The 17,643-nt window shown below is 39.9% G+C and overlaps 2 protein-coding genes across 6 annotated transcripts; one reads left to right on the top strand and one right to left on the bottom strand.

Moving 5' to 3' along the window:
* Window position 1: 1 nt before the first annotated feature.
* abcb11a (ATP-binding cassette, sub-family B (MDR/TAP), member 11a) lies at window positions 2–9,421 on the bottom strand. 5 transcript variants are annotated; one of them, XM_035604665.2, is made up of 28 exons: window positions 9,375–9,421; window positions 8,547–8,631; window positions 8,424–8,439; window positions 8,262–8,310; window positions 7,222–7,463; window positions 7,057–7,141; window positions 6,821–6,954; window positions 6,551–6,722; window positions 6,336–6,460; window positions 6,050–6,224; window positions 5,853–5,966; window positions 5,629–5,739; window positions 5,411–5,536; window positions 5,119–5,322; window positions 4,849–5,019; window positions 4,574–4,754; window positions 4,134–4,206; window positions 3,822–3,930; window positions 3,537–3,701; window positions 3,338–3,442; window positions 3,068–3,229; window positions 2,777–2,980; window positions 2,437–2,678; window positions 2,182–2,329; window positions 1,896–2,093; window positions 1,578–1,784; window positions 1,151–1,297; window positions 2–1,036 (listed from the first exon to the last, which is right to left on the bottom strand). In XM_035604665.2, the coding sequence occupies exons 2-28, from the start codon at window positions 8,593–8,595 to the stop codon at window positions 836–838; spliced, it is 3,915 nt and encodes a 1,304-aa protein (XP_035460558.1). In that variant the 5' UTR covers window positions 8,596–8,631; window positions 9,375–9,421; the 3' UTR covers window positions 2–835. The 5 variants fall into 5 exon arrangements, with proteins under 5 accessions (XP_035460558.1, XP_035460557.1, XP_035460559.1 ...); XM_035604664.2 differs by lacking the exon at window positions 9,375–9,421 and adding an exon at window positions 9,135–9,352; XM_035604666.2 differs by lacking the exon at window positions 9,375–9,421 and adding an exon at window positions 9,135–9,352 and having other exon boundaries at window positions 4,134–4,203.
* A 2,347-nt stretch (window positions 9,422–11,768) lies between these two features.
* dhrs9 (dehydrogenase/reductase (SDR family) member 9) lies at window positions 11,769–17,350 on the top strand. Its single transcript, XM_035604778.2, has 5 exons — window positions 11,769–11,923; window positions 15,431–15,748; window positions 16,180–16,438; window positions 16,531–16,694; window positions 16,981–17,350. The coding sequence occupies exons 2-5, from the start codon at window positions 15,436–15,438 to the stop codon at window positions 17,202–17,204; spliced, it is 960 nt and encodes a 319-aa protein (XP_035460671.1). The 5' UTR covers window positions 11,769–11,923; window positions 15,431–15,435; the 3' UTR covers window positions 17,205–17,350.
* Window positions 17,351–17,643: the final 293 nt, after the last annotated feature.

Below are 17,643 nucleotides of genomic sequence, written 5' to 3'. Positions count from 1 at the left end.
ATCTAGTTTTTTTTTTTATTACATTTCTCATCACTTTTTAACCAGCATTAAAAGATACCAAAGGTGTTAAGTCCTGTCAGCAGACAAGTGGATACACATATACCACCTGTCAGGCTTTTAGTTACAGTTCAGTCACATCAGCACTAAACTAAACTGCTTATCTACTACTACTAATTTGGAAAATTATTATTGCATTATTTTTTCACTTGGAGAAAGTTTTCCCCCAAATATACAGGTTCAGGGTGTCTGACCAAAGGATATTTTGAGATGGACAATCAAAAACACAAAATCCAGATTTGCTCATAAAAAACATGAAACTGCAGAGATCACTGAAGGTTTCTCAACATTTAGATTGTGCTCCTGTATAAATCTGCACCACGACTACAGCTCTACTTTTCTATAATTTCCTGCAAATTTCCAGATTTCTCTCTTCACCCATGCATTTGCTGTATATCTGATTGTGTATCTTGCTTTGTTTGAATAACACAATCTCATTTGTCACTTAGCTTCTTCATGCAAATTCATATACCAATCAGGCAACACGTAATGAGGTAAAACAAGTTGTGTAATGTAACTGCATTAAGCAGATTAGTTGAACTCCCCAGCAGAAGCTATTTCCACATCTTTTCCCGCTGTCTGTGGTTATCTAGCATCTGGCACTAAATGATATAACTGTACCCAAGGGCGTGGACTATTGCCAAGAAAAGCTTGAAGAAACGCTTATGTGGGTACTTGTCTTGGTGCCGAGGGTGAAACAAGGATTGACACTCAACAGAGTACATATACCTTAAGGCCTATACAAAAATCATTTTTCATCATATGTGGGTGCAGGCGACTAGCTGATAGGAGCGCCTGTTGTGACCAGTTTATGATAAGCGCCCCTCTGGGCCATTAGTTCATCATGTGTGCCTAGCTCTATGACAACTCCATGAGACATCATGGCGATCTTGTCAGCCGTCCTGATAGTAGACAGCCTGTGAGCGATGACAATGCAGGTTCGTCCTTTCCTCGCCTCGTCCAGAGCAGACTGAACGATCTACAAGAAAACAAACCTCTATAATGAACACTCACACTTCAAAGAAGGTGTCTGTGATGTCGTGATGATATCATACATCATTAAGACTGTTTGATATCGTTTATAATGCATCACCTGTTCACTCTCTGTGTCCAGGGCAGAGGTAGCTTCATCTAAGAGCAGGATCTTGGGGTTCCTGACGATGGCCCGGGCAATGGCAATGCGTTGTTTTTGTCCTCTTGACAGTTGGGAGCCCTGAGCACCAACCTTAGTCTCATATTCCTACCAGTTTGTAAATGTAATGGGAGTGGTGGAGAAAGGTCAAAAGTCACAAGGTCAGCAATTGTGATCTTTAGAAAGCAGTCTATTATTTTATCTGTACCACACGTGATAAAGTCAATGTGACAAATATTTGAGATATTTCACCTGACAGTTAAGATTTAAATGTCATTTTAGACCTCAGAACAGTTGACATAACAATCTGACCTCTAGCTACATTCAGTAGCTGTTGGATTTTATCATATGATTGAAATAGGAGCCTAATTCAATAATGTGAACTTACATCTGGTAATGTCATCACAAAGTCATGAAGGAAGGCTTTCTTAGCAGCCTCCACAATCTCCTCCATTCTGACGATGCGTCTGTTATCTCCGTACTGTATATTCTCAGCTATACTGCAGTCAAACAGCACTGGCTCCTGGGACACTATGCCAATCTGAGCTCTTAGGAAGGGCACATTGACTGTATGAGACAGGCGACCATCAATCACCTTTTTAAAAAAAAAAAAATAGATGACATCATTAAGACAGCATTAATGGCCTTGGAAAAGATAACGGTAATTTTGTGGAATTGAAATTAATATCTAAATCAGTATACGCACTACTTGGCCCTCATCTGGGTCATAAAACCGTTCCAACAGTTGAATACTGGTGCTTTTACCACAACCGCTGCACCCAACAAACGCCAAAGTCTGACCAGACTTCACAGACACAACCAGGCCATTCAACACCTGGACGTCTGGACGTGTTGGATAGGTGAACTTGCAATTGACAAAATCTATATCACCTCTGAAGTTCTCCTAAAGATGGAAAAATAAAATTAAAAATTCCAAAGCAACATCATGACAAAAGTATTATGCACTATGACATTTAATTTACTGAATTCACCCATTTTTCTCCTTCGAGTCGGATTTTTGGAGCTCTGTCCAACAGTTTAAAAAACTTAGCAGCAGCAATTTTGGCTTTGGCAAAATCTGGAGTGAGGGTGAAAGCTTTGCCCAATGCCGTCCCACTGGTTACCACAGCTGAAATCACTCTAGGAACAACATATGATCGCTGAGTTGATGTTTGCTTATCACATAAAACACAAAATTAATTTCAACATAGGAAAAATAACTGATTTCCACTGTGAATTCTACTAACCTGAAAACCATATTGAACTGTAAACCCTCAAAGGCAACCAGATAGCCTCCATATCTAAATGAAGCAGCATATGCCATGAAGATGACACACTGAGCAAAGCCAAAACACAGGCCATAGATGTTGGCTTTTTTTTTGGAAGATTTAAGGGGAAGCTCAAGTTTCTGCTCATATGATTCAACAAATGAGCTCTCTTTGGCCAAGCCTGCAATGGTCCTGATGTTGGAAAGAGCTTCACTGGATACCTGAGGGATAGAGTGCAGATCTTATACCATGACTGATTTTTACAGAGAAATCAATATATACCAATGGGCCTGAATGGCAAATGTCCATAAGAGCCTACCTGCCCTACTTCTTCCATGGCCTCATCATCCTCATTTGCAAAACCTGTCAGAAGTTTTGCTTGGGATGCCCCAGATAGCCCAACCAATGGCAGGAAGCACAGAATTACCAAAGTTAACTTCCAACTGACGTAAAAAGCAATGATGACAGATGCTCCGATGTTGGTCAGTGAGTCAATGACCATGCCAATCTGAGAACCTGTTGCCTGCAGAAGTCATACCAGCCACATGTGAAACAACCACAACAAAACTATGTATTACAAATAATGAAAAAGAGTATCATTGTCATTTACCCCCTGGATCATGGATGCATCAGTAGCTAGCCTGGTGGTCAAAACTCCTGGGCTGTTTCTGGGGTCATCAAACCAGCCAATCTCTTGTCTCAATATGGTCTGGAAGCCCAGTGTCCTCAGACGGCGGGTCAGCAGCTCTCCAGACTTAGCGAAAGCAAAACTCTGAAACAATAGATCTGAGTCACTCTACAAATAAGCTACAAATCCTAGCTTCTTCTGTTTTGTGCAACGTATACACTGAACGTCCATATTCTAAATGATGATGCAAACCTGTATAAAATGTGAAAAGAAAGTAGCAATGGCCAAGAAGCAAAATGTTAGACATATCCCGTTGATCAGTTCCCTCTGTTTGTTTATGTCTTGAATGGCAAAAGCCTGAAAACAAAAAGATTGTGTAAATCATTAAACAAACTACTCAATGTAGTAAAAAGAGTATATATCCACTACAAGCTTTGGGAGCAGCTCTTACACCAATAATTTCACTGAACAACACAGCATAGAAGGGGATGACTGCACCATTGGCAAAAGCAGCCAGCGAGCCCAGCAGCAAGTAGGGCCACTCTGGTTTGTTGTACTTAAGGATACGTGCTACTGGGGCAGACTCCACATGTTCATCTATATCATCCTTGCATTTCTGTAAAAAAATAAAATACAAAAATAAATATATATATTAGAATATATATTAGACCCATTTGATGTCCACAGGACAATTTGAAATAAAATTGATATATTATAAAACATAAAAGGGACATACATATTCTGGTGTAATCTCCATGTCCAGAAATATCCTGGGGCTTCCTGATAATACATCAGGGACAAAATCATTTGATAATGTGCTGGCAGATCGCAACCGAACAGAATTCCTACAAGAGTAATATGCAGAACAGAAAATTATTTTAATGTTGGTATAAATAATGATGATCAGTTCTTGCCAAATGTCAGCTGGGATTGGCTCCAGCCCCCCACTGCCCTTAATGGATAAAGCTGTATTGAAAATGGATGATGGATGGATAGTGATCAGTTCTTACATTGTTCTGGCATAATCTTTTTCAGTTGGACTTATTACCTTTTGCTAGATCTGCAGCTCCCCCTCTTTTTCAGATCAAAGTCATCTTTATGAGCTGGGCTGACTTCATCTGCTTAGAATCAAAAATTGAGAACCGCTTAAATACAATAACTGAAGCTTCATGGTCAGCATTATCTTGACTTGTGCTCAAAGTGTCACAGTAGCAAAAAAAATCCTTTTAAATGGGAGCGGATCTTCCTATTTTTTAAAATAATTTTGTTAATCCAGCAACCATCCATTTTTGCTTGCATTTTTTTACCTGGATGTGCATGTTTTTACCCATATTCATGACAATTCACACTCATATTTATATATTTGGCCTTGTGCTGAAGTTCTAAAAATATGGCCAACGATGTGGGCCCTTGCATAATTTGCTGAAGCGGGTTTTCTTGGTGTGAGCCTGGCCTGAGAATGTGGAATGCACTCCACATAAATCCTACCATTAGTTGTGCGTCGGTTCTGCAGGGTGACCAGGGTGAAGAAGACACCTTTTCTTTCTAGTAGCTCACTGTGCGTTCCCTTCTCCACAGTCTGCCCATGCTCAAAACCAATGATGATATCCGCATTTCTAATTGTGGAAAGACGGTGGGTGATTGAAATTGTTGTTCTGCCCATGTGCACCTGCAAATATTCCTGTTGTTAGTGTCATTCCACAAAAACAACGTGTTAATGAAGTCAAGAAATAAGTTGTGTTATTTAGTGTACTGATGTTTACCTTATCTAGTGCTTCCTGGACAATAGCTTCACTCTCATTGTCTAAGGCAGACGTGGCCATATCCAGCAGTAGGATCTTGGGCTTTCGGATCAGAGCTCGAGCGATAGCAATCCTCTGTTTCTGTCCTCCACTCATCTGGCCTCCACCTTCACCCACCATTGTATTAAATTTCTGGAGAATATTTCATTATTGCCATTTTGGTTAGTTAGTTACACAGTTTAAATTGTGTCAGGTTAAGAATGTGTGTTATCTTTAAATATGGAAACATACCTGTGGCAGTTCCATTATAAAATTATAGGCATTTGCCTCTTTTGTTGCCTGGATAATTTCATCCCTGGTAACTCCAGGTTGACCAAAGCGGATATTTTCAGCTATGGTTGTGGCAAACAGCACAGGCTCCTGCTCTACAATACCAATCAGAGAGCGGAGCCACTTAGTGTTTAAAGTTCGGATGTCATGGCCATCCAAAGTCACCTGAGAATGAGAATATTATATGTGAAATGTATTTGTGACATCAGACTTTCCACTAATGTCATGTGTCATCAGTTGCTCAGATTGTTACCTTTCCTCCATCTGGGTCATAAAACCTCTGGATGAGCTGGATTGTGGTGCTCTTTCCAGATCCACTCGGTCCAACAAAAGCAGTGGTTTCTCCTGCTTTGATCTGCATGCTCAGGTCATTTAATATCTGGGAAACAAAGTAGTTGACTTTCCATCAGGTAAATTTGGAAAAGTGAGATGTGGATATAAAGGAACTACAAAGAAGGCAATGAAAATCACCTTGACTTCAGGCCGGGATGGGTAGAAGAAACTGACATTATGGAACTCGATGTCACCTTTTACCTTGTCTAATTTGTGACCCTCTTCTGAGAAACAATCAATTTTTGGTTCCTGTAAACACAACCGCACATTAATTTATGATGAAGTATCTTTCTCTTAAAATGTATTTCTTCCAAACTGGATTGTATCTGCAATAAAGTCTTAAATATCATCATGATTTTTACCCGATCAATTGTCTCAAAGATGGTCTTTGCAGCTGCGCGGCCAGAAGCAAAGACATGCAGACAAGGAGAGGCCTGACCCAGGTTTATAGCTCCAACGAGCACTGCAAAAAATACCTGCAAACAAACAACTGCCAATGTTTCTGAAATACTTGAATCAAATAAAGTATCAGAAATTAAATGCATTTAATTTTATATACCTGAATAAGGCTGCCAGGAGACAACTCTTTGAAGTCGATGACCAATTGAGATCCATACCAAAGGGCTAGAGAGTAACAGAGGAAAATGATGCACCAAAGGCATCCCTGAAAAAATCCAGTGATCGTTCCCTTTCTCATGCCCAGGTTCTGAGCTTCCACAAGGTTTCTGTCATACCTGTCCAGAGTTCTCATTTTTAAAAATTTGGATTTTGAATGCAGGAACAAGTGCCCAACATTATTCGCAAAGCAGGAAAACTTCTTGTGATCTTAGAAAATGACAAAATACCTTTCAGCTTCTTTTTCTTCCCCACCAAATGCTGCTACAGTTCTGATGGATGACAGGACCTCATCAGCCACTGCTCCAGCCTTTGCATAGGCCTTCAGCTCTTGTCCTGTCAGCATACTCAACGCCTTCAGAAACAAGTAATCAGTAGACACAAAACATTAAGAACATATAACTTAAGTTTAAACATAATGAGTGATTCACAATGGGACTCCTACCATTATCATCAGTCCAGCAGCTAGACCAATCAATGGGGTCACAGCTATGACCACCAAAGTCAGCTTCCACCCACCAATGAATCCAACAAATAAGCCAAACACAAATGTGGAAATCCTCTGAATGAATATAGACACCTGTTCAGCGATGGCATTGTTGATCTTGTTTATGTCACTGTAAAAGAAATAAGACATGAGAAACACTATGCTATGTAAAACGTTCTCCCAGCCATGCATTGATAACAGAGCTGCAGATAGAGAGGCCCGACTCACTCAGAAATCCTTGTGTTCAATTCGCCGACAGAGTTGCAGTCAAACCATCCAATCTCCATTCGCATAACCTTTCGGAAATATTCCTTTCGGATTCTCTGAGTCTGTCTAGCAGCTGCTGTCACCCACAAAGCAATCTACATTGTGGTAGAAATTATATTTCTTTGAGGATAAAGTGTGTGACACTGTCGTGAGGAATATCTCAATTAAAGCAGAATATGGAAAGCAAAAATACTTACTTGAAAATAACAAACAAACAGAACTATTATCCCAATTCCAACATAGTAATATGCAAACATGGTCATCTGTGCTTCCATGTCCATTCTGTCAAGAGAATGGAACAGCTAACAATAGCTCTATCACACTGTAACAACATTCATATCAACAATAAACTAACTACTCACCCACAGTAGACAGTGCTGTTTTCAGCCATTTCATAAACAGAGCCATTAATCCAATAAATGGTGTTGTTGATGCACTCCTTGTTTGGGTCTTTGAGTGCTTGAACCTCAAGTTCATAAGCCAAAAACGTGTCTGTCATCATGCCATACACTAAAAGCATGAGGGGTTGGGCTGTGCCATGTATGAGGGCACAGAAACCCCCCACTACCATCATCACGATGTCCTTCCAAGTGGCAAACTGAAACTGCAAAATGTAATTTGTGGATTTAAAAGAAATGAAATAACAAAATACAGTAGTTGCACCTCACTGTCCTGGAAATATATATATAATGCAGAAAGGGATGGACTAAACTAGAGAATGCATGTCCTGCTAAAGATACAGTATGAATGCTAAAAGCTGAAATCATTTGCCATTGCACTACTGAGATTTTAAAAAAGAAGCTGGATTCTGAGTTGAATAAGATAAAAAAGTCTGGGTGAAATGCATTAATGGAAAAGCTAAAAGGTTAATTATATACTGCACCTTAAAACTATGAAAGAAATTATTAAATTCTTGTGCTAATGCAAGACAGTTGAACTGCATCCTGAAACAGCTGAAGGCTTGACCTTGTTAAAAGTTGAAATGGAAAGAAACAGATACCAAATGTCAATCACATGAGGTAATGTACTGTATTTGGTGCCTGAAAATGCTGAGTCATTGTTGAGTACTCCTACCCCCCTAACAAAAACAATAAGGTTATTGATGAAGAAGTACGTCTCATTCATATGGATGATCTGACAGAAATATTTCAGTTTAAAAAGAGCCTAGTGTCTAGAGAGATCATTTAACATTGGTAGTTGAAAGGTTCTCTTTGAAAAACATTTAAGTCACATTCTTTAAGAAGTCACACTGTGAAGGTTTGTCAAACTACTTTGTCTACAATTGCAGAAATAGTCAGAGCCCCACAAACATGAGGAAAAACTTTGTGAAATCCGTTTGACAAAGATTTGGATCACAAGACTGAACGTCAAATCCGGATTCACACAACAGCACAGTATTTACCAGCTTAAAGTATCCAACACTCAGTGTTTTCTCTTTTTTCTTCTCATATCTGTAAAACATGTAAATTACATATTGAATAAATAACATTAAAAAACAGCAAACCTATTGTGGTCTGAAACAGTATATTTACGGGTAATGTCAGGTCTACCAGCAAAAACATACCTGTTTTGCTTCTCGTCTGAGGAAAAAGTGTAACAATATTTATTAATTCTCCATAATCATTATTATTTTTTAAATTTCTTATATCATTGTGTCAGTTCTGTGTAATACACAAAGGTCATTCACCTCCTTTATCTACACCTGGTATCGGTGTAAGTTTGATCGTTTTTTTCATGTTCACTTCCTTCAGTCAGGTGTCCCCACTTGGCAACTGTAGAAAAACATCAAAATTATAATTTAGAAATGGGATAAAGATGTTTTTTTTCCCAAATGTGATTTTTGGACTCATTAGAGTCAATTGCAAAGTTTATTAAAAAATGTCATTGTCCCATAGAAGTTAGTTTTCAATCTGTAAATTATTAAATAAAGTGATTAGGTAATAAATAGTGAATTCATTGAAAACCGCCCGACGTGCAAAGTATGAAATGTTCTGCCGATTTGTAAGACTTAACATTAGGCATAGAGCACTTTGGAATCATTTTTTTCAAAATAGTTTTGTTCACGTAAAAAAGTTACCCTGTTCCAAATTGTTCATTTGTCATCAGGCAGCATGAACACAAGAGGGGAATACACACTGCTGCACAAAATTTAATTTACCATATTCAATGACAAATGTTAAATAACATGTTTAATAATGGCAACTATTAGTGGTGGGTCATATTTAATGTTAACACGGCAGCAGTTTAGGTGGAAGAAAAGCAAAATGTACTGTACCTGGACTTCTCAAGGAATCTCTGATATCCTCAGAGATCTACCTCACCACTGAGACTCATCATCTCTATCTTATTCAGTTAACCTATGTCTCTCTCCCATTATCTCCAGCTCCATTACACTGATAAGGTTTGCATCACCATTGCGTCCATTACTGGTGTCCAGGTTGAGCAGGATCTGGACCCAAACGCAGAGGTGGTCGAAAAAAAAAGGATATTTTTTAATAAAAGGAAACAGACTTACGTCTCTGATAAACAAGAACAAAATACAACTGAAGGTGTCCACGAGATGTAGCAAAAACAGGTAATCCAAATACTGGAGCCAGGGGGAAAAGCACAGAAACAGAATGGGGAAAAATGCAGAAACAGACTGGGGAAAAATGCAGAAACAGACCGGGGAAGACGACAGGAACAGACGTCTCAGGACAGACTGGGGAAACACAACAGACAACCCAACGACGAAAAAGGGAAGCACAGAGACTAAATACACACAAGGTGGGCGGGGCAAATAGAACACAGGTGGGACACATTAGGAACAGGTGCAGACAATCACAGGGGCAGGAGACACAGGAAAAATAAGACACCAGAAACAAGACACAGGACAGGAAGTGAATCAACACGTGGGAAGGGACTCCAGAACAAAATAGGAAACCAAAACACGGAATCATGACACAGGGGCAGGAGACACAGGCAAAGTAAAAAGGAACCGACAAAAGACCGGGAAACAGGAAGTGCAAAACTAATTCAAATAAAACAGGAAATCAAAACACGAGATCATGACAACGGGGATGCTTTAGCAAAATACAATCACTAAACTATACAATTGAATCATTCTATCTTGGTTATACCAGTAGTGGCATGTGTAAAATGTGAAATATGATAGGACTGACGGTTACAGAAAAAGGTTTTTTAACATTATTATTATAGTTGGATAAGTTATAGAAAATATTTTACTCTCTAAAGGTGGAAATAGAGACATAATAATAGTAACGAAGCAGATGTTATGAGAGGTTAATGCCCTCTAGGTCAAGTAGTAGAGGGCCTGGGATCGGAATTTGCTCCTTCTTTACAGCCAGTTATTATCACAACACAGGTGACTGATAATACAACAGAAAGGAGTGGGCTTGAGTAGAAAAAAACATATTGTGATAAAAACTGACTGCTCTGTAGGTTCACTCACACGGGGCTGTGAGTCGCCTAGCGAGACGCCTTGTACAATTAATCATGATCTAATGTAGCAGAACTTATCTGGTGTCATTCAGCCACAGTCAGCAAGGCTGTTGTCAGATCAGATTAACTCCAGTTTAAAAAGTTACAAAAAATTTAACTTAGCACTTAAGGAAATGTTGACAGTGAAAATTTGCATGGCCACGCATGAGGGGAGGATGTATGATGCAATCGTTTTCTTGACAGAGAAAAAGATCTGGAGTTAGTTATGGATCATGGAGCACCGCTGAAAATGTCCATACCCGCTTTGAGGACCGTTTACTATGAAAAACAAGTTCAACTGTGCATTGACTTCAAGGTTCTGGGTTCGAATCCTGGTTCAAACCAACCAGGGCCTTTCTTTGTGGAGTTTGCATGTTCTCCCCGTGTATGCGTGGGTTCTCTCCGGGGGTCTCCGGCTTCCTCCCACAGTCCAAAGACATGCAGAATGGGGTTAGGTTCATTGGAGACTCTAAATTGACCGTAGGTGTGAATGTGAGAGTGAATGGTTGTTTGTCTCTGTATGTGGCCCTGCGAAAGGCTGGCGACCTGTGCAGGGTGAACCCTGCCTCTCGCCCAATGTCAGATGGGATTGGCCCCAGCCCCCCCCCCCAGCTTTATTTGGATAAAAAAAAAACACAACAACGTTTACATTTAAACCGATTTCATTAATATGTTTTTATATCCAAGGGTTTACGATCTACATACAGTAGACTGTCTGCAGTAGAACACTCGCCTGCATTCTTCAACATAAAAGTCAGCGGTTAGTGCCAAACAGTTATTCCTAGATACAACGCTCAACAACTACAAGCACACCACGCTGCAAAAATAGAATAGGTAGCAGGTAATAAATACAATATGCTATCTGGAATTATTTTCCATTACATCTCATCATTCAGTTCCTCAGTAACCACATATACATATTGGTACGTACGGACTACGATGACTGATGCAGGCTGTATTAAGGTCTGATCAGTTGTGTCTGCAATTACTCAGAAATTACTAGTCAGGTTATATAGCTGCTAGACGTTAAAAGGAAGGAGCCTGTGTCGACTTTAGACTCCTGCTATTACTGAAATGGTGAAAAACAATAGCGATCAGGAATTAAAAAGAAAAAAAAAACAGTTGGTCATGCATGGATTTGCCTCATTTTCCTTGACCAGCACTGGTTCGAGACGTCCCTTTATGCAAAAATTGAATTTGCAGAAATGTTTTATTGTGCAAATTGCCATTAAAAAAAAAAAACGTCAAGTCAGTCAGTGCACAGCAGTCTGTTGTGTTGTTTACAATGAATAAATCAATATGAATAAATGAATCCCTAATCTTTTTTTAAAGGGAAAGGAAAGCCCTTCACCTCAGGTACATTGGTTGCCTGTCTTTTATTGCGACACTTCCTTCTTGTAGTGCGTGCGCGTGTGAGGTGAAGGGGGTGTGACATACCGGATGTTACTATCAAAATGCCTCTAGGAGGGAAAACAGGTTTGGGCAGAACTTCTCATGCCAGTCTGTGTAACTTGTCCAGATTCCTCACCCGGCTGTTTCCGAAGAGCGACGCAAATTCGTGCTCTGACCGCAGAAAAGACTCTTGTAAGTTCATTTTTCCACAATCTTGACGAGTTTGCTTGAGCGAGTTTCGGCCCCGGTCCTGTCGTGTGAACTGTCCCTCCACTGATTTGAACACCCAGAGCTTCACGTGTGGCTACACCGTGGCGCCACAGAACTCTTTCCTCAGCAGACGTGTGGATATGAAATGACATTATAATTATGGTTCTGCGCTATTAATCTGTCCCAGCGGCGTAATTGGTGTGATTGGTCACACCTGTGTTTACCACAGGTGTCGTTGGGCGTGGAACAACGAGGCTCCGGCAAAGCCCCTGGTTTTCCTTCTGCGTCCCATGACACCTCGGAACTCGGAAGCCGGGTTAATCGTTCCATTCAAATGTTGCGTTCAATTACACCTCGAAACTCGAATCTCCGAACCCGGAAGTCGGGGTGGTGATTTTTCTCCATTGTTTTTTTTCACGACCACCTCCCGAGTCGAATCACCACCATTACTTCCGGGTTCAGAGATTTGGAGTTCCGAGGTGTAATGGAACGCAGCAGTAGGGCTACTGTAACACCACTACAGAGCTTATTTAAGAGCAAGTGACGGGGTTGTAGCCAGCAGACCATCATCGTGATACCATGGTAGATTCAGGCTACTGCATTGTATATTTGAACAGGCTTCATTCACTTCAAGAACACAGGAAATGCCCTTGCCAACTTGATCACTTTAAACTTTAAGCTATAAGTTATCACCCATCAGTGGTGCTCTCCTGGATGTTCACAAGGGTGTTGGGTCAGGAGCAAGTGGACTTGGTTGAAGATTCTTCAAGAGTTGTCTCTCCTGTGATGAGCCATGTGTTTGTTTAAACTGATGACTGTCAACAAAAACACTGTCCTGCGTCCTGTTTTCTCTGGCTCAGGGATGGGCAGCTTTGATGAAAGGGAGGGCCACACAAATTTTCACCTCACTACCAGAGGGCCAGATATATCAACATGCACTTCCACCATTATAACCGTGTCACTTAATTGGCCTACGATAGCTAACAAATTTAATAAATAGAACAAAATATATACTAGCAATCAAAGTTTATTATACCAATTTTCAAAAATTGCAGATGATTTGGCTTTCTCATGAACAAATGACCCAGACAAGGCTCCCTAGTGGGCCAACAATTTTAACATCTCTATTTTCAAAAGAAAAATCAACATTTCAACATGGTTAAGCTGTGAACTTAACAGAGAAACAAACATCCACATTCCTGAGTCATATATTATTTCAGTGCAATGGGGTCTCAAACAATTATGCTACAAAAACCAAAACATATCTCTTTGTTCTGTCTTAATGAGACACTTGTGGCCTCTCCTGCTGGCGCACAATAGACTGAATGTCAATCTCAATATTAGTGCAGACAGGTGACAGGTCTAAGATCAGCAAGATCATAATAACGCCTCCTTTACCTACTATTCCTTACAAAAAATGTATCTTGTATTAGTAGTAGTTTCCCCCCCTCATCAATCTGCACTCAGTAACGACAAAGTGGAAGTTGAATTTTAGACCTTTTTGATTTATTAACAGGAAAAAATCAAATATCACATTGGCATATGTATTCACACGTGACACAAGTGCTTCTAATTTATCTTGGTCATCCATTGAGAGGTTTCTACACAGTGATGGGTTTAATTATGGTAAATTCAGATAATTGTAGACATTTATGTTCTCGTTGCTATGTTGGATTTCCATAAATTGTATCCCAGAGAGGCTCTGATCAATGTAGATCTGAAGAAGGGTGGGATTGCAAGGAGAATGCCTGGCAGCTGTATGCGCTGAGAACTATGTATTTAGACCAACTGACGGTTAACAAAACAAACACAAATATGAATCTAGGCTGTGGGGTGTGTACACACTATGCCCCACTAATGTGAGGCAACAGCTTAAGGGCATTTCTGCATACACCTTTTCTAAACGAAGAACAGCCGTTTCACTCAGTGGTGTGGTGGCCAACCAGAGTCGGGCTTCTTTGATCCTCGTCACTAGATGACTAATTCTGTCATTCTGCACCAAATTGTGCACACACACACACACACACACACACACACACACACACACACACACACACACATAAATATCAGTTCCCGGATTATTCCTGATTTTTCATCCAAGACCCATTCCTTATTCCCTGGGAAATTGGTGATAATGTCAAAAAACATCTCACCTCGCAATTTTAAAGAAAGTTTAAAAAAACAAAACAACGATTGAACCCCAGCCTTTGTCCAGATCCATGGCATAATTTAATGGACTCTTTTTTTGGGCCCATGTCCCATCCTTCCACCAATTTTTGTGGAAATCCATTAAGTGGTATTGTGCGTAATCCTATTGACAAACCAACCCACCAACCAAGAAGGAAAGAAAGATGGAAGGAAGGAAGGAAGGAAAGAGATTTTTCTTCTCCCTTGCTGTCCATCTTACACTCTCATCACATACACACAGGAACATTGCCCTCTGCTGGAAGGTAGTAGTAAATGTTTGTTACTGTTGAAGGTTGGAAAAGATTGTTTTCTTTGCCCCATCCACACAATTTAATAAAAAATCTAAATGTGTTTTAGTGTTGACTAAAATGTACGTAGATTTTGTTAATCTGATTGGAGGATTTCATTAAAGAATGAACCCTTTATTCCCCTATACATTTCCTGTCACCTGTAGGTGGCAATGTGACCAAGCCTGAATTTTGGCCTGTACATATCTTCAGGCCTTGACTCTAGTCAAACTCTTATCAGAAAGATCTGCAATATGTGGCCAAGTTGCAACAGTTTTTGTCCATGGTGTGCCGAAACCACACTGTTTGACGATAAAAAAAAACTAAAAAAACATCTGGACTTTAGTACATATATATGGCTATCATATCTTAAGAACTGTTCATCTCATCGCCTTCACACTTGGCGAGCAAGTGCATAGTCAGATTAGGTACGATTTGGTCATGCCATATGTTCAATATTAATAAGAATAAATAGGTGAACAGTGCTCGGCCCTCTGTGCAGGAGTGGGGGCTGGGGCAGATGTCCTTAACAGGCAGTCTTCGTTGTTTGGCCCATAAAATGTCATAGAGGAGCAGAGAAACCAGAAAATATTAACTTTTAAGAAACTGAAATCATAGAATTATTTTTCCCATTAAAAACTACTTGAACTAATTAAACGAATATCAGAATATTTGGCGATTAATTTAGTAGTCGATTACTAATGCCTCATATGTTGAGGGCAAAGTTAAAACAGGAGGATTTAATTTTTAAAAAATGTTTGGGGACACAATTGAGCCACGTCCATGTGCGACAGCCACAAAATATAGAATTTTGCACCATACCAGTAATTTGGTTTCCAGCGTGTTTAGACCCTCTAACATGCATAGGAAGATGAAAAATTAAGGGGAAAATAGGGTCCCCTAACTCATTTCATTTTTTTAGCTGATTTCTCATTTTAATGGGGATTTGGTTGGTGAAGACTTAGTGTCAGCATTGTTGAGCATTTTCACACCTTTACTTTCTTTTTTGCCCTAGGAAAAATGTTCCTGTATGTCCTTGGGCTGGTGGCCCTTTGGTTCGTCTTCCGCTGGTTCAAGGAAACCAAAAGGGTGTCCAACAAGGAAGATAAATATGTCTACATCACTGGCTGTGACTCTGGATTTGGTAACCTTCTTGCGAGACACCTGGACAAGCTGGGCTTCCGTGTGATCGCGGCCTGTTTCACTGAGAAAGGTGAGGATGAGCTGAAGAAGATCTCCTCCGAGAGACTGACGACCACACACCTTGACGTCACCGACTCTACGAGTGTCAGCAAAACAGCAGCTCTGATCAAGACTTTGGTTGGAGAAAAGGGTGAGTGGGTTCAAGGGTGTTTTGTTTTATTATATTTATTTCATTTAATTCTTATTTATCTCATTGGGTGTTCTGTTCATCTCATTTTATGATTTCAGGTGAATCAGCAATATTCATAAATTGTTTGCAATTGAACCTGGGCAGCTCTGATAATGTATTTCAATTTGATTTGGATAAATGCTATGTAGTTTCATAACTATCCTACAGACATGAGTGATATGAATCATCTCATCTAACTCTAGATGGGAAAGCAAATAATCAATCTTCCTAAAAGCATTCTCCTACCTTTTCGCTAATAACAAATAAAAATGAATGCAAAGCCTGTAGCAGCGATTTCTCTTCTAGATTCCTCTTCCTGCCATGTGCCATCTATGAGGGTGTAATCACTTTTGCCTCTTACAATTTATGTTGTTGTGCTTGTGTCGCTTCAGGCCTGTGGGCTGTTGTGAACAATGCTGGAGTCGCTTTGCCGACTGCTCCCACTGACTGGCTCAATATAGAGGATTATAAATCCATGTTGGCTGTCAATCTGTGTGGAGTAATCGATGTCACGCTGAGCGTTCTCCCTCTCATCAAGAAGACCAAAGGCAGAGTAGTGAACGTGTCCAGTGTGTTTGGACGAATTACCACGATTGGTGGACCTTACTGTGTGTCCAAGTATGGAGTGGAGTCCTTTAATGACAGTCTGCGGTGAGAGGAGACAACCCTTTTTTTTTGTTATGCACATACATTGGTATTGTCATGAGTGTTCTAGAATTACAGCAGCTCATTTTGTGTTTCAGTTTAAACATGGCACCGTTTGGAGTCAAGGTCGCATGTATCGAGCCAGGGATCTTCAAAACAAACATGACTGATTCAGTGATGTTGAAGAAATACGTAAATAAGCTCTGGGACAGATTACCTCAGGATCTGAAGGATGACTATGGATACATGTTCGTGGAGCAAAGTAAGAGTAACTGCATTTTTGTTGCAATGTGGAGTTATTTTTTTTACACACACACACACACACACACACACACACACACACACACACACACACACACACACACACACACACACACACATACACATACACATACACACACACACACACACACAGGGGCAAAAACAACACCCTGCATGGAATAATAAGTAATGCTAATGATTTACATTTTAAATATAGTTTTGCGCTAATAAAGTGCAAAGTTTATAAAAAACATCTTCTAACCACACGTGAAATTTTTCTCTTTCAGCTTTTGCAAACATGGATGTCATGTCGAAGCACATACTTGACGGAGATTTGATGAAAGTGGTCGGCAGTATGGAGCATGCCATCTCCGCCGTTCATCCTCGTACTCGTTACTCTCCGGGATGGGACACAAAGTTCCTCTGGTTGCCTCTGTCTTACATGCCAACATTCATCTCGGATAAATTTCTCCTGAAAAATTATCCCAAACTAAAAATGTCTATCCAGTAGGTTCAGTCAAATGAGTTACTGGGTAGAACCCATTTAGACAAAGATTGATAATGTGTCTTCCTGTGTGACTGTTACTGCAATACATGTCTGTAAGTGAAGGTTTACACCATTAATGGCATCATATAAACATATTTGTCATGATAAAACAGGTCTCGTCTCTCTGGCTGTTCCTCATGTTTCTGAGTTGACTCCAGACGCTGTCATTCCTGCTCTATTGATTAAAAATATAATACGGTATTATACATCTCAGTTAATGTCTTTTTATTTACCACAGAAAATAGCATTTGCTTCTCTTATTTAAATTCCTGCACTCGCCAAAACCTTTGACCCACATCTACAACTCAATATACTCTGGTATATGAAATGGTCACTTGAACCATAAACAAATGCAGTAACACATTTTTAACTTCTTTAAACAATAGATCCTACAGCTACAAAT

This window comes from Scophthalmus maximus, chromosome 14, assembly GCF_022379125.1.
Source record: "Scophthalmus maximus strain ysfricsl-2021 chromosome 14, ASM2237912v1, whole genome shotgun sequence".
Classification (NCBI taxonomy): Eukaryota; Metazoa; Chordata; class Actinopteri; order Pleuronectiformes; family Scophthalmidae; genus Scophthalmus; species Scophthalmus maximus.
This window is presented reverse-complemented; position numbering and strand designations above follow the sequence as displayed.